The sequence below is a fragment of the Dermacentor andersoni genome, chromosome 3 (genome assembly GCF_023375885.2).
Source record: "Dermacentor andersoni chromosome 3, qqDerAnde1_hic_scaffold, whole genome shotgun sequence".
Classification (NCBI taxonomy): domain Eukaryota; kingdom Metazoa; phylum Arthropoda; class Arachnida; order Ixodida; family Ixodidae; genus Dermacentor; species Dermacentor andersoni.
Window position 1 is genome coordinate 1,753,072 of NC_092816.1, and position 16,119 is coordinate 1,769,190.

A 16,119-nucleotide genomic window follows, 5' to 3' on the forward strand; every position below is an offset into this window, starting at 1 on the left:
GCATGTTGCAAACAGTAAAATCATTGATATTGTCCTACAGACAGTTTCCATGTTTATTGGATTCTCATTTTAACAGGTGACTTTAAATTTCCATACTGAGAGCTGGACGAGTTAGTGCGTTTTTTGAAGAGTAGAAGCAGTGCACAAAGTATGAAGGACAGTGAAAACGCAACAGGAGCACTGACTTGCAACTGAATTTTTTATTCAGGTGTACATACAAGAACAATATGCACACACCATGCAATGTGAAAAAAAGCAAGCAAATGAAGTGCAAACTATTAATCATGATTGACATTGCTAGAAAACACAAGCATGAGTGACGTCGTGAGTCGACTGCGACATGGTACTAAATCCATGCAAAAAGCCATGTTAGAACTTACATGGGCATTATGCGATTCAATGAATTCAACAGTATGCTTATAAACTATGTATTCTAACATTTTACTTGAATAAGGGGCTAAGGAGATCAATCTATATATAGCTACAAATGCCTTAGTCACCAGATTTGAAAAGCGGGAGGACTTTCGTTTGTTTCAAAGATGAAAGAACTATACCTGTTGTGAGATAATGCTGAGAAATAAAAGCGATACTGAGGAGTCCGTTGGGAATAATATAATGTACGAACATGCATTAGGAATTTCGTCAGGATCTCAAAATTTATTAAATTTGCAGACATACTTCTATATTTTAACAACATTATTAAGGCATACAAATTTAACAAAGAAATGCCACTACGTTAGTATTTGCCATAGCAAATGATTTCCTAGGGGTGCATGTACAATGGCCCCCAATTGAATATTGTACCACTAATGCTCTACCACATGTGTTTGACCCCTGTTGATTGCAAGTCGCACAAGAGAAACTTGGCCTTCTTTGTAGAGCAAAGACAGTTGGCAAAAATGAAGCCCACAAAGGTAGAGAGGTTTTGGTATAGCCTGTACAGTGAAACATCCACTCAAGATCCAGGTGCTGTACCGTATCTTCAGAAGATAAAGCATTTATCTAAACACGTGCACAGGGTGTAAATGATCGCACTCCGATGCATGTGATACATAATGACAATCACCACGAAAGCCTATCGCATTACTATTACTTCCACAGGTACTTTTCATGGCTGCTATGGAATGGCTGTCTCACTGCACCACAATCTATAGCAACTAATACACTGGGCATTTCAAATGGTTCATGAAAGCGGGTTGGGCCCTGGCCAGTCTGAAGCAGCGGCACTCCACACACTGTTCAACGCCCAGCCTCGTGTGAGTCACTTGACACTCGTCACGGACACTTGCTGACATTGCCTTCAGGCGGGAACAGGCATTTCTGTTAGATTCACGTTTCACGTCCAGGCTTTCGTTACTAGGCTTCTGCGTGCGTAAGGCGACGCGAAATGTTTGAATGCACTTTGCTCATCGACAAAAGGCGCCCTTCTTTGCAAAGCGATTTGGAAATGTGTATGCACCCTACATCGACGTCAATGCCGACGCGCACCACTTCTGCGTTTTCAAGCTCGTGAGCAGTGTGTCGACGTGAAACCAAGGCCAAACAGGCATCCGGCTTTGCCAGAAGGCGTACACACAACTTAAAGAATCGCTACATATGACACACCCGTGTCGGCACCATATGCAGTCTGCGCTGTGTTACCATGACTCTTCGAAACCGACAGTCCAAATGAGGCGACATGTCGTGCTGTTTCATGGATGCAGCACAGTTCGTTCGAAGCTTCTGTAGCTTCGTAAAGACAACGTCATTCGTACTTGCCGATATTACACATTGATCCATTACTACAGTACACACCACACGGCCACAAGGAATCACAATGGTCCTCCCACTGCGTGCACGCGTGTGTAGGCGCCCACAGTCACTTTCGATTTTCAAACGCAGCATTAAATAAATGCTTTATTTATTTAGGCGTAGTGCATTTACCAAAAAAAAAAACGATAACGTTAGCATTTCATGTATTTTTTGTTAAGCTTTCTTTTTGTGACGTCATCATGCGTGGCACCAGCGGACTCCACTTGGGGTCGTCTGCTGCCACGCGCGTGCACCCAGCGCCGGCCATGGGGGAACCAGCGCTGGATAGGCGGCGCGTTGAAAAGAGTGCGTTGCACGCCGCCCTGGCGACGAAACGCGGCATATCCCAGCCGCTCGACCAGACGACACACACGTGTGCGGCCGTACTATAGTTCGTACGTTTCCGCTTTCGCGCCGCTTCAAGTGGACAGTTTTCGTAAAGAAGCTAGCGCCATCAAGTGAAGAAACGACGAAAGAAGCTTTTTAAGCTTTATATATTTTTCACAGTGTGTCGCGGCGAGCACGTGTGTTTCTTTATTGGTTGCGCATGTGCCGTTGCCATGCGTGCGAGGCAGCCTGCCTCGCAAATCTAGCAGCTATGGCTCCGGTCGTGCTGCGCTATGGTTTCGGAAGTATTAGTTGGCCTGAAGACTTTCCATATTTCTCTGGCTAGACATAAAAAATTCACATGTTACTTCGCCACAGCAGTCAATGGAGAAGAAAGCTTTATCGCATCAGCTGACTCGCGCAAGCAAGGGTTTGAGTGCTCCGCTGCTGGATCCGCAACAACGCTGGCTACATTTAGCACTAATTACATCAATTTACCGGATGCATCTCAGCGCCGAGTCCTCATCCGCATGCGCATTTAAAAAAAACACATAGTCGGCTTAGTCACGCGTGCGCCGGCAGTATGCGCACACAACTAGTATTACAAGGCAGCTTCCCTCCCACATAATTCTTGGCAATGAATGGATAATATTTACTTTTCGTATCGTTCGCTTCGTGCGGTGGCATTGGAAGGGGCTTGGCGGTGGTATTGCGAAGGAATAATGGTTGGTACATATGCCGGATGGTGCATGCTATTGCTCATTTTGTTTCCGACGAAATGCCGACTGCACATTCCGCTGTTTGGCACTGGCTGCCACGGCTGACCGTCTTCACTATCGAATAAACCAAGCACACACGCGAAATTCGATTTTGAAACCAGCCCGACACCGCTTGACAGGGCGACAAGACAGGAACTTACTCCGTTTGCCTGACTGCTTGGATACAACGCCGCCTCCGTTCTTGTTCGTAGGGTTTAGATGGAAAGACGCAGAAGGATACATTCTCCCTCATCCCGACGTAGTTGCGGCACTTGTATCCGCAACAGTATCGTCGGCGTCCCTTTGTTTTCCTTCGACTTTCAGCGCACGCAACGCCACTACCAGTAGCAATTTTCGTCCGCGGGAGAGGCTGAGTTGTGCACGTTCTGACCGTCAGGGCGTCGCTGTAGGTGTCGTGAAAAATGCAGCGCTGGTTCCCCACAGACCGTTTTTCCGTAGGCGCCGCCATAATGGGACGACAGTGGCGCCGCCTATGAGCAGCGCCATACTGGCTTGGGTGAAAGCGGTCTTTTGCATTGCAGGTATACGCTCGGCGGTAGGTTCTGGCGTTTGTTTTCGCGGTCGTGCGGTCTATTTAGTATGACGTGCGCCTTATACGTGGCAAACGGTTCTGTGAGACGTGCTCAAGTGGTTGAAGGCGTCGTGGCCGGAATTTCTGCTGGCGTTGAGGTGGACGGATCACGCAGCACGAAGTGTGCGCGCATATTTGAGCCTACAATCAGCCTCGGAGATCAGTTGTGTATTTCTGAATGTTCCAATCACCAATGTGACGTTATTGCAGTATTATCCTCTATTTCTAAGCTGCGGTTAAGGAGCCATGAAACATACGCGACGATCGTAACAGCGTGTGTACCATTCTGCTACAATAGGAGCTGTGCTGTTATATTTTGACAAGCGTTCAAACTGTTCGCCGTAGGTTACATTGCGTGACTACTTGGTTGGGTGGGTGAGGTTTCCACCCATGAATAAAATAGTTTTGGCTAGTAATAGCAGCATACCTTACAGTCTGAATTAAACTTCTCCATCAAAACGACCGTTTACGAACTTCGCGAGCGTCCTAAGCAGTAGTAGGTGGTGGATTAAAGATATCTTTCTTAGCATACGGCATCAGCGGTTATATATTTATAAATGTTGTGCGGCGTTAGCCCTTTTTATCTTGCTTCTTTAGAGAAAGATGATGATAACCGAATTTTTTTTCGGTTGTATTCGTTCAGTTCTCTACGACGCACTCACAAGCATTACGGAAATTTTGCGCTCAAGAATTGCCATCGCATTCTTTTTATGCGAACCCTGTCATATATTATGGCTGTATACAGGCCAAAAAGGCAATGCCGAAGCACACAGCTTATATATGTATCGTGCTGGCTCACCAACCGCAGTGATCGCTGTGCTGAGCAGCGCCATGGGCCTCATGCAGCAATGCTAGTGTAGGCATATGGTAATTTCAAGCATACTAGACTTGAAATGCGTGAGAACGATGCCAGTGTATCACAAATATTTGATAGCGCCTGCCGCTCAGATGTTTCGTGGTTGCCTTAGGTTGGCCGTGCACGAGATGCGCTCTTATGTTTTATGTTTTACTCCCTAGGCCATTCGATCACACAGTGAGCTGATTTACCATTTGATGCTGGTAATAGAGTGACACCGGTTTTCTTTGTTGAATGAAAATCGATATAAGCAAAATAGCTAACAACACATACACGCACCGCGACTGATAATGCGCGTACACAGCGGCGAATTATGCGCGTCACATTCTTGCGCTCCCAAGACGTATTTCTGCCTACAGTAGTTACCGATGCACCGAAAGGCTTCCCTGACGACCTTATATGAACGAACATGGCGTAAATTTCACAAAGTAAGATCTAAAACACCTCGAAATCGTTCCGCAGCACGCGACAGCAATACTTTCAAGCAGCGCCGCGCCGGATCGCCCAAGCCAGAGAGGAGGAAAGGCTCTCCGCGCGCCCTATCCTTCTCGCCCGATGAAACGGTCTATAAATACTTGACTTGGGGCGCCCATCCAGCCCGGCTCAGCCTCGAACGCTTCCTTTAACGCGCACAGCCGACGGTGCGGGATAGGATCTTATCGCACTTGACTTTATACGTAAGCTCACGGTAACACCGACAGATATATTTCGACGGTTGTGTCCATATCACTGCTATCGCAAAATTCTCAATAAACAGAAAATTTTACTAAGGACCAACAACGCTGCTTCTCCACGTCGTGATAAAGCGGTGAACGATATTTCTGGAAAATGTGTTGCTAAATCTCCGCCAAAGGACTACGCTCGTATTTGGTGACAGCGGAACGCAGTCGCAAGAAATTGTGGAGGAAATACCGGAGTTCTGGCAGCGTCAGGTGCACTAGATTATTCAGTAACGTCGGCGGCTTTATAGTTCTACCTTACATCAGAGCAAACTGCACTCGACCGAGATCAAAGGCAGCCGCACCATTATAGTCAAGCAAATTAAACACAATTACGCCGCGTCTTCCCACTTCGAGCACGCTCCGACAGCCCAACGATAGATATTTCAAACGTAACCACACTCGGACGAGCAAATTTTGCTTCTGCGAAGTGAACGTTGCGGGTATTTCAAGACGCGTGTTAAATTCATGGCTGTTTCATTCGTGAACATTACTTACGTGACGTAAAATTATCAGTGAGCAAAACAGTTTTTATTTCAACGCGAGGAAAGAAAACCGAAACTAGCGCAACTGTTTTGCTCAGTTGTGCGGATACAAATTATCCAAAGCCGAAGCCGTCAATAGCATGACGCCATCTTGCAGTTGCGTTGCACCTCGTGTGAGTACGTTGTCGTCGAGTGGTGGTTCTTTATTCTATGGAGTGGTTCTGAAAGCGCTGCTTTAGGGGCGACTGCAACCAGACGTTGCGGCAAGTTACGGTGGGAACTTCTGTCCGTGCTGTGTGATTGCGACGAGGAGGACCGCCACCAGCAGCGGCGTGTCGCCGATTTCGTCTTTGCCGACATCGAGCAAGTGCAGCTCGCTGGACCGTCACAAGCGCCGGAAGTGTTGCGTTTGGCACTGCGTTTTCCTTCTGATATGGGAGATCGCAACGCAGAGACGACCAGATGCATACGAAAGACTACCAGCGGAGAGTGACCTGTGCCATATTTCTCTTAACGTCTCAGGTAAGCATATCAGCTTTTGTTCCGAGTTTACAAACGGCGCGTACTCGGCCCTTCCGGTACGGCTACATTTTGCGCCACGTTTCTCTTGGCAGTTCACAGACGTTTCATAGGCATGCGTTCGCGTATGTGTGCGAAAATACTACTGGCAGACGGAATCCTCAGGAGAGCATCTGAAATTATAGCAAACCTGTGCTGCCATAGATAAACACCGTTCTTAACGACTCCAATGACGAGTGGCCTGTCGCATCGAACAATCCGTAGAATACCAAGTACTGCGTAACTTGAACTGTAGATACAATACTAGCACCAGTGTGACTTTCGCTGGCGAAGACAGGTTGTCGAAAAAACAGCTTGAGTATTGTGAAGATTTACTAGCGCTTTAGGTATATTACCGCGAATAATAAAAACGCTACAACGCTGTATGGCAGTGTAAGGCGGTGTGGCAGCACAGATATTTTCGTAGCGGTAAGGCGGCTGCATGCACGAGCGAACAGACACAACGCTTTAAAAGCGCTGAAACAGAACAAATTTAATGTGCATTTGGCTGCAAGTCGGAAACACATTAGCTCACAATATAAGCCGATGTATAATGTTATTATTTTTTATGTAATCTTTATTTTCACGGTTGTAAATATTTAAAAGCATGAATTTGCTGCAACCTTTATATAGTAAATCCTACTAGGCTTACTGGCTGTGTTATGTAGAGAAGTTGTGGTATTCCTACTGGATTTTCTATATTGAGTGCGGTGTTTTATGAAAAAGAGGGTCTTTTTATTTGTAGTCTTATGTTAGTGCAGATATTTGGCAAGCAGAAATGAGCTGATTGCAAAGTTGTACCGACGGTGAGCTGCATATGAACCCAAGTTTATCCTGTCTTGGCTATTGTAATGTGCATATAACAATTTTAAGTATATACAGCTGTAGTTGGCTTAGTCGCTGTAGCGTATTTTGTAAAAGTAGAAGGCTATGATTATTTTACTGTTTTCATGCAGAAATACCTTTTTTTCTTGTACCAAGAAACGCTCACAGCATTGAATGAAATGAAATGTGGTGTATTTTTCTACTAATGTAATAAAGGAAGTTTCGTCTGCGGTGTATCAGAGATTTGTTTACTTTCTTTTACTAAACAATGCGTTATCTCCTCTGCTACTACTGTTGTTCTGTGTATTTTTGTAATTTTGAAATGTACCTTATTTTAGGTATTCAAGAAATGCCAACATTCAGAAGAAGACGCCATCTTATCCAGCACGTTTTGGGTGAGACAGATCGTAGTAGGCACTTTCGCATATCTCATGAGCATATGATGCTATGTGTTGTAATTTTTGTGTCCACTTTCCTGGCCTTTATTCATTTCAGCATTATTGTGCAAAGGGTAATAATATTACATCGAGATAGAGTAATTGTCCAAAGGAGAGACATGGCTGGAGGAGACGACACACATAAGCCTCCTTTGTCCCTATCTCTGTGTTGCGCAATTACTCTGTCGTTATCTACCAAGAAACCTAAGTTCTTCATCAGCTTCATTTACTGATTCTCCGTTATTACAATTTAATTGATACAACATTGAAAGTACAGAGGTACACAGGAAGACAGAGACTTGAAATGATGAAGAGCCGTAGAACAAGGAGCACCGCTGGAGCCAACGTTTCGACAAAGAGAAGGAGACGAGTTTTCTTGTCAAGATATCGGCTCCAGTAAAATTTCTTGTTCTATCACTATTTACGATTAAAAGACAGCATTATTGATCTTGCTGAAGTATTGTGCATTATGGAATAAAAATTAGCAGGGCGAAATGTCAGGAATATGAAATTTCTTGTGTATTTTAATGCTACAGCGAAAGCCAGAAAAACAAGATGTAGAGAACCACATTGTTATTTGTCACTACCCAGTTTGGCCAGCTTCATTCAGAGCTTCCACTTTGTTGCATTAACGACCACTGGAATTCATTAACTGAATTGCTCCGTGATTTACTTATGTTTAGAGATGTTGAACTTGTTTTAATGCAGCTTAACATAGTGCGTGTAAAAAACATACAATGACATTTTAAGAGGCTTGCAGTTGACTAGCAGATCACTTGATGGTATGAGCTCAGGTTTCCACTGATCTTCCATGCACAAATCGGATGCACATTCTTTTTTTTTCATTGCTTGTATTTTCATAAACATAAGTACCATTTCTTCTTTGTCGACGTTCTAGTTGTGTTGTAGGACCTAACTGTTTGCATTTATTTGTATTGGTATCCATGTTACACAGACAGCTGAATTTTTCTTGTAAATTGTGACATGGTAGGACTAAGAGCATTTGTGCAAATTTGCTGCAGGTACAGTCTGATGGCTCCCGCTCTGCATCCTACCACCACCGTGTCCTGACTACGTCCACAAGGGAGTTGGCAGCCTTCGTGATGATGCCAAGCAGGCTGGAAGCCGACAGAAAGATTAAGGTAAATACATGTAATTAAGTGGAAACTTTTTGAGTGAAGTGGCTTGTAGCCACTCAGCAATGAAATAATTAACTTCAAAGCAGTTTAGACTCCCTGCTATCGGTGCAGGAATGCTCAAGTCCATGCATTTTGCCTTAGCCGCCAAGAGGCTATGTGGATTAGACGAAACGCGATGCAAATTTTGAAACTAGTAGGAGACCACTTGCACAATTTTTTTTCGTGCTTAACTCAAAACTGCTTTGATAAAGATTTAGCCATTTAAAAACAATACAGTGTACTCTCATACATGGTATTGGGCATAAATTTACTAGGACTGCCTCAATAGCAAGTATGCCGATAAACTTACACCAAAACTGACTTTTTTTGCTAGTTCATCCTCATCTCTGTGCATTGCTGCATAATTTATCTTCCTGAAACCAGTTTTTGCATGCAGCACAAGTCCTAAATATGTGGATTACATAAATTTGCAGCTTTTGCTGTAAGCCAGTTCTAATAAAATAAAGTTAATAGGCCATTTTGTCCATTTTTAATGACCCATAATAAACTGAGCTGTGGCTAATAAGCAGTTCAATTTTTGGTGTAAGGCCTCTCTTTATTGTCCTGAAAAATTTGGCCACCTTAATAAAGGAACCAATTTTTTGGCTATGCCTTTTATGATGCATAGTTTCGTGCGTTACACAAAATCTCACTTAGTGCTTGCGCCAGTAAAAAAAACCTTTTAAATTAAGTATTTCTTGAAATTAACATTTCCTATATTGAAGGGCCTCCAGTTTTTCAAAAAGAAATTTCAAGTGGTCGTGTGCCAGGTCGGGACAGCTCGCATGGAATAGCCTACTTTCACAAATAGGGGGGGCCATACCCGCCGCGGTTGCTCAGTGGCTATGGTGTTGGGCTGCTGAGCACGAGGTCGCGGGATCGAAGCCCGGCCACAGCGGCCGCATTTCGATGGGGGCGAAATGCGAAAACACCCGTGTACTTGGATTTAGGTGTACATTAAAGAACCCCAGGTGGTTGAACTTTCCGGAGTCTTCCACTACGGCGTGCCTCATAATCAGAAAGTGGTTTTGGCACGTGAAACCCCATAATTTAAATTTTTTTAGGGAGGGCCAAGTACACTTGACTTTATGTTAAGATATTATTATTGATCTACAAAAGACATAATGAAACATTCCATCCTATAAGCAGCTCTTCACCTTCATTTACACTTTTGCACATTTGTATACCTCAAGTCTGGTGACTTGTGTCTGTTTTCATTATCTGCTATTTGCCGATGGTAAACTTCAGGTTTACCCTATGGTGAAGAATATTTTGGTGCTTATAGATATGGATCTGTGTTTTTCAGGTTGCCTCGACATTTTACCCAAGCCGTGCCACATACTCGGGCCAGGCCTCTTGCAAACGACGTATAACCAGGCTCAACGCATGAGTGTCGAGTGAGTCCGGAGATCAAGGCAACCTGCTGTGCAACCAGCGTGCAATCTTTGGTGACCCCTCTACATGTTCCAGCTATTTCACAGTTGTACCTCATCTCCCACCTATCAAAACAGCATCACCAGCTGTGGTCACTCATCGAACCATGGATGGGTTGGGGTGGAGTGATTTGAAGAGACATTCTATTCGTCTCTTCAACTTCTTAGCAGATGCTTGTGTTATTATAATTCATATCTGTCTTTAGTACCTAGTTTTTAATGGTTCCTTTCTATTAGAATTCTCACCATCGAGTCCTGCTATTATAATGTATGTCTGTGTTTATGCCTAGTTTTTCGTAGTTCTTTTGTACTTGTGTATGTAATTAATAGGTTCATAATTCTTGTTATACAGAAGGCTAAAATGCAAACTTATGGCATTTTTTTCTTCATTTTGACAATCTACAGCACTGCAAAGTGTTCAAGAAATGTAACCTAACGTGGGCTCTGGTGCAGGAAAAATTTAAGAGCAATATAGGGTACTTATTTCAAACACCCATTATTTTTTGAAAAGTCAAGAATATAGGAGCACAGAAAGGAAAATATTAAACTAGAGAAACATGAGTTCCCCTCATAAGTCTGATAATAATGTGACTTCCTTTCACTGCAAAGATACCAGTAATACTCGCATGCAAGGTTTGAGACACGAAAGCTATGATGCCCTTGGCATTTCTCAGTGCCCATTTGCCACACTGACGAATGTCAAAGGCATCGTAGATTTCATGCACACCTTGATTGTGTTACACTTTTGAGTATTGCATTTCTCAAACAAAGGTTTACAGCAGTGCTTTAAATAGCAAATGCTTTTCCTAATTTATTAGTGCAAGAGTAACCGTACAGATCATTTAAAAATTATTTTACGGACTATATGTCCATGGATGCACGCTTCTGATGACATAGCAGTGACGTGGTCGTGGGATGAATGCCTTTATTTCAGATTGAAGTATTGGCTTCCAGGTCTGGGTTAGTCTCCTACACTGAGTAGTCTAGGTCAGAGCCCATTTACTGGAGCAAGTGAAATAAACTAGGAATTATAAACATCAAAAGATCTTCTTTAGGACACTAATGTGACAATGAGCAAGATTCTTTGGGTATTCATTTCCATATTTGTGAGGATATATTTTGTGACTGGTTTCATTATTGTGAGAACAAATGTTTGTGTATTGTCACACTAGAGTTGGCTGCCCTCATTTGTATACAACACCTTTACAGGCTAAAAACTCAGTGTTACCCTATTTACTCGCATAATGATCGCACTCTTTTGTAAAAAAAAATTGACTCAAATTCAGGGGTGCGATCATTACGCGGGTTAAATTCCCCGCAAAAAGAAAAAAAAAATCATCTGCCATTTGCTACGGAATGACAACAGGTCAACAAATAGGCGGCTGCCACTGTATGTAGTGCGGGACACACACAAAAAAAAAAAAATGGTGCCCGGCAGAGCAAGCCGAACGCGCCGAACGCGATTTTTTTTCTTCTCGTGAGTACATTAGGTGCATTCAAACAGTTTCTTCCGTATCAGTAATGAATAATATCGGCAAGAAACAGATCGGCGCGCTTAGCGGCCAGTGACATAGGAACACATGGCGGGCATGCTGCAGAAACTGCGGCATTTGTCTTCACCACTATCCTAATATGGCACGTTTCCGCTAAGGGTGGGCGAATATCTTAGCTGCGTTACAAACGGCGGTGAATGAACAAGGGTGTACTTCTAACGCATCAGTGTAAACGTGGCTGCTATCATTGCCGCTCGCGATTTGTTGCGTGCCCACGAGTGCAGACGAGAAGAATCGAAAGACGCCTTTTTTGTTGTTTTTGTTGATCACAACCATTATAAAGCCTACACATAACCAAGGCAAGTTTGGTTGTAGCTTTTTTTTGTCATAGAAGTGCGGAAAGTGATGAAAGGAATGAAATGGGGCATCTGCTTAAGAATGTTTGGTGCGTGCGGACCGCTTGGTTTGTCTTGAAGAGTTGTTCGCATAGCAGTCGACAGATGGTAAGCACGACCATTATTAACTATACTTGGCACATGACATGTCGCTGCGGCAAGTTCGGGGTGCAATCATTACACGGGAAATAAAAAAAATCGAATTTTGACGACAAAATTTAGGGGGCGATCATTACGCGATTGCGATCATTATGCGAGTAAATACGGTAATAGGCTGTTTTTGGTTTTGCGCACTCACTGTTAAGGGATGCAAATGGTGACATACAACAGAATGCAAAAATGACTAAGGAATGCAAGCAAGGCGTGGCGCTTTTTAGGCAGATGCGTGCGTGTGCTATTTATAAAGCTCCCCATGGTATGCCTGAAGGCGTTTTCTAGCACTTTGGTAGAATACACTGACACCCACTTACTGAGGGGAAACGCTCCTCGAAAAACTTTTTTATATATTTGTACTAGAGATTTGAATATACTGTTATTCATAAAGTATTTTATTAGATTTGAATTCTCATTGATTTTTGTGTAGCTGCTATATTTTAGTTATGTCCTACACAGTGGCAAAATATTATTGTGGGCACTTTCTTGTGTATAAAATTTTCAGAAATAGCTTCATGCTATATCTTATTCAGCTAGTTGTATACTGCAAAGTGGTGATACCTATCCAGACGGCTTGTACAATTACTGGAACAATGCAAAAATATTAAGCCACTTTAAATAATTTTAGATTGCAATTTCAGTTACATATCAGCGTTCTGCATATCTTTAAGAGTACGTATGCCAAATTTCGTCAGTATAGGACAATTATAAGTGCATAAGGTTATTCTCATGCTATTGTGAGAAAATGTTTTTGAAGGATATTCAATAATTTTTTCCAATAGCATGAGAAGTATGCAATATTAGTAGGCAGGCCTGTCTGCCTGCCTGCTAATCTTGCATACTTCTAGTACCTTTACCTGCTGTTTGAATAGATATCGGCACTTTGCAGTCTACAAAGAGCTGTGTTAGCTACAGCACACTGCTTTTTGTGAAAATTTAGTACACAAGAAAGTGCCCGCAAAGATCACTGTATTTTCCCATTGTGTAGGACATAACTCAAGAAGCAGCTAAAAAATTACTAATGACATATATGAAATCTGCATGAACTCTACAATTTGCTCTCTTTTCAAACCTGTAGTAGAAATAATAAAACTGTTTCGAGTAATATTCAATCAGCAAAACATGCCCCTTGCTATAGTGACCTACAACATAGCGACGCAAAGTTGAAGGCAAATCCTTTTGTCGAAGCGACTCTTGGCTTTCTTCCCAGGGACTGCTGTTAAACACCGAATTTTTCTGCATTTGCCAGAAGTGCAATACTAAAACGTTTGTAAATGTGCAATTGGTATTGGCGCACCAACAAAAAAAAAAAACAGTTCTGTGAAATGCATAATCGACTATAACTTTGTTCGACATTTACATTCTGACTCCACATCTTTGTTTTGTTTTATGTACTGAGTGTTTCAGCAGTGACTGCCGCTAAAAATTGAAGATGACTGTTTCATGACAATGCGACAATTTTCTCTAACATAAGTTTATAGCAGTGGCAGGCATTATAATTACAGTAGTCAATAACGTCTAGTTTGTAAGAACTCAGACTAGCACCAGTTCTGAGATACACAACCCAAAAAAGCAATGATGAAATAGGTCTATCTTCCACATAGAATTGTCCCACAAGGCTTACAAAATGTTTTGTTGCAAAGTAATATCTGTAACAGCAAGGCATGTTCCACCAAGTATGGCGATAAATATTTCAGAGCTGTCAGTCTGAGGACTCCTACAAACTAACAATACCTTCAGCACTGACTAGCCTCAATAATGGGATGTCAGCCATACTGCTGAAATTAATAAAACTTCAATTATTGTGATCTTGTTTAAGAAGAAATTTGCAATTATGTTGCAGTTCTAATCTCTGTCACTTTTGTAAATATTTTCCAATTATTTTTTCAGACTAGAATTTTTGGTAACAGAGGTATTCATTTACAGAGAGCTAGTGCATGGCATTTTATAATAAACATACTGGTCATTGTAGACTTCCTGTCTTCAGCATTTGTTCTGTTGCACAGCTGTTTCTTGAAATATGAAATGATGTGCCCGCCTCCTTATGGTAGCAAGAAACAGGGAAATCTGTCATTATGTTTTGTTTAAAATACAGCTGATCAACCCGATAGTTAGGCTGTTTGCTAATTATAAATTATAACGATAATAGTGCAGGACCATAAAAACAGATTGATGCTGACTCACAACTATGCCCAGCTACATCCACGCAGCTGTGCATTACAATGTGCATGTGTTCAGAAGAGCCAAATGCCCCAGAGAGAAAGAAACAGTAACTGATTGTTTGTCATCTTGTACAAGCAGATTACGGGCTAGGTGTAATTTATGCTCAGTAAATGCATAAATCAGTCATGTGAGGTGTCTTACTTTAGGTTGAAAGTTCGAAGTTCTTGTAATCTTGCTTGTTCTTATTTTGTTGCCTTTGTGAGCATGGGTGACTTGGTTGCCTTCGCACATATTCTCAAAACTGTTTCTTCATCACTGGGAATCACGAAATTTAATTTACATATAAAATTCTCAGTTAACAATTTGGTAGGCTTCGAGCTTAATGCTCTTATCTTTTATATGTTTATCTACCAAGTAGTCTTATCGTTCATTGAAACATATCCACGCAATGCACAGTGGGCACCCAAATTATTAATATCGGTTCTTGCTTTCTACCCTGCTCTGGTGTTTTCTAAACCTAGCATTGGTTCAATGGCCTGTCTGCACCTTCAGAAAAGTATCAAAGTGGCTAAAGTTAAAGGTAAACAACATGATAAAGAGACACAGCAAAAATATAAGTTCGCAATTGTCCCCCATAACCAGAGTTCTGCTTAGAAAAAAAATTGTCATCCTGCTGTGGTGTGAGAGTTGCTTTGGGCACCAAGGGGACTACGTAGCACCTGTGCTAGTGTACACAACAAAGCAAAAAAAAATCACTCCAGATTGGAGCGGCAGTGGAAAGTTAAGCACAGATGTTTTATTTCACGCACCATTAATGTGGCTTATCATCTGCTCCTGTTGTGTGGGAACACATACATTTGGAAGACAATCTTTCGTGCCATTGTTACCTTAGCGGGACACCAGAGAAAGGTAGAAATCGAGAACAGGTATTCACACTTGGTTGCCCGCAGTGTATTATCCGGATGTGTTTCACTCTACAAAAGACTACTGTGGTAGATAATCATAATGAAAAAGAAAAAAGAATTAAAAGAGGTATGTGTCAGTCATCTGTCCGTGACCTCCAGTGTTTATAGAAACACTTCTTTTTGTATATGTGCCGAGCCTTAGGGAGGCCTTACGTAACTCAGTCATGCTTGCTAAGTTAAAGATTGGAATAAGGACAATCACAAGAACATTCCATGAGTGATTTGTAAATGTGGCACCTAATGTAACTTATTGATGTATGTCCTGAGGATAGATTACAGCCAGTGCATAATGTGCTCTTACAGGATGACTTGTGATGAGTAAAAGAAGCCTTCCTCACATCTTCCTCTTTGTTTCTTTTGGATCTTTGTACACTATGGTGTAGTGTTACAGCTGCGTGCATGCAGCTGGGTATAGTTTCTTTATGTGTTCTGCTTCCTCCCTTGTCCTCATCATTCATGCGCTATCTTTGCCGTAACAAAATACAGCTACCTGTGCTACTTATTTTGTCAACGTGTTTGCATTATGGAAAGTTTTGTATTAGCGGTTATTTCTACCTGTGAAATTGTCTGTGTCAGCTATTAGACTTATCTTGGAAAAGTAGGTTTGTCAACATAAATAAATGATCAGTATAAGTGTTGCTCTCTTTTTGTAATTTTGTCAGTTATGAAGTTTTTCTACACTGTTGCATGTGGTATGACAGAATAAAATTGATGCACAACTTTTTAATGTGGTGTTTTTCAGATCAATTTTCATCTCACGCTAACACGCAGAAATTGTGTGGGAAAAAGTGCCAACAAGAGTACCATAAAGTAAGACAGCTGCTTTTACTGTTAGATTGGATTATCAATTGCCAACCAGTTGTTTTCAGCAAGCATAGTATAATGCATAGATTATGTAATCTAAGTTGGAATATTGTTTTTATTGCACTTCATTATCTGGGTCTCCTTTGTACATAAATGCAGCCTTTCTTCTTATGTGCAGCTTACCCGC

The 16,119-nt window shown here is 42.1% G+C and overlaps 1 protein-coding gene across 1 annotated transcript; it reads left to right on the top strand.

Annotated features, from left to right (window-relative positions):
• The first annotated feature begins 5,690 nt into the window (after positions 1–5,690).
• Positions 5,691–15,855, top strand: LOC126520642 (uncharacterized). Its single transcript, XM_072287035.1, has 4 exons — positions 5,691–6,050; positions 7,250–7,306; positions 8,371–8,490; positions 9,833–15,855. The coding sequence occupies exons 1-4, from the start codon at positions 5,991–5,993 to the stop codon at positions 9,914–9,916; spliced, it is 321 nt and encodes a 106-aa protein (XP_072143136.1). The 5' UTR covers positions 5,691–5,990; the 3' UTR covers positions 9,917–15,855.
• The last annotated feature ends 264 nt before the right edge of the window (positions 15,856–16,119 follow it).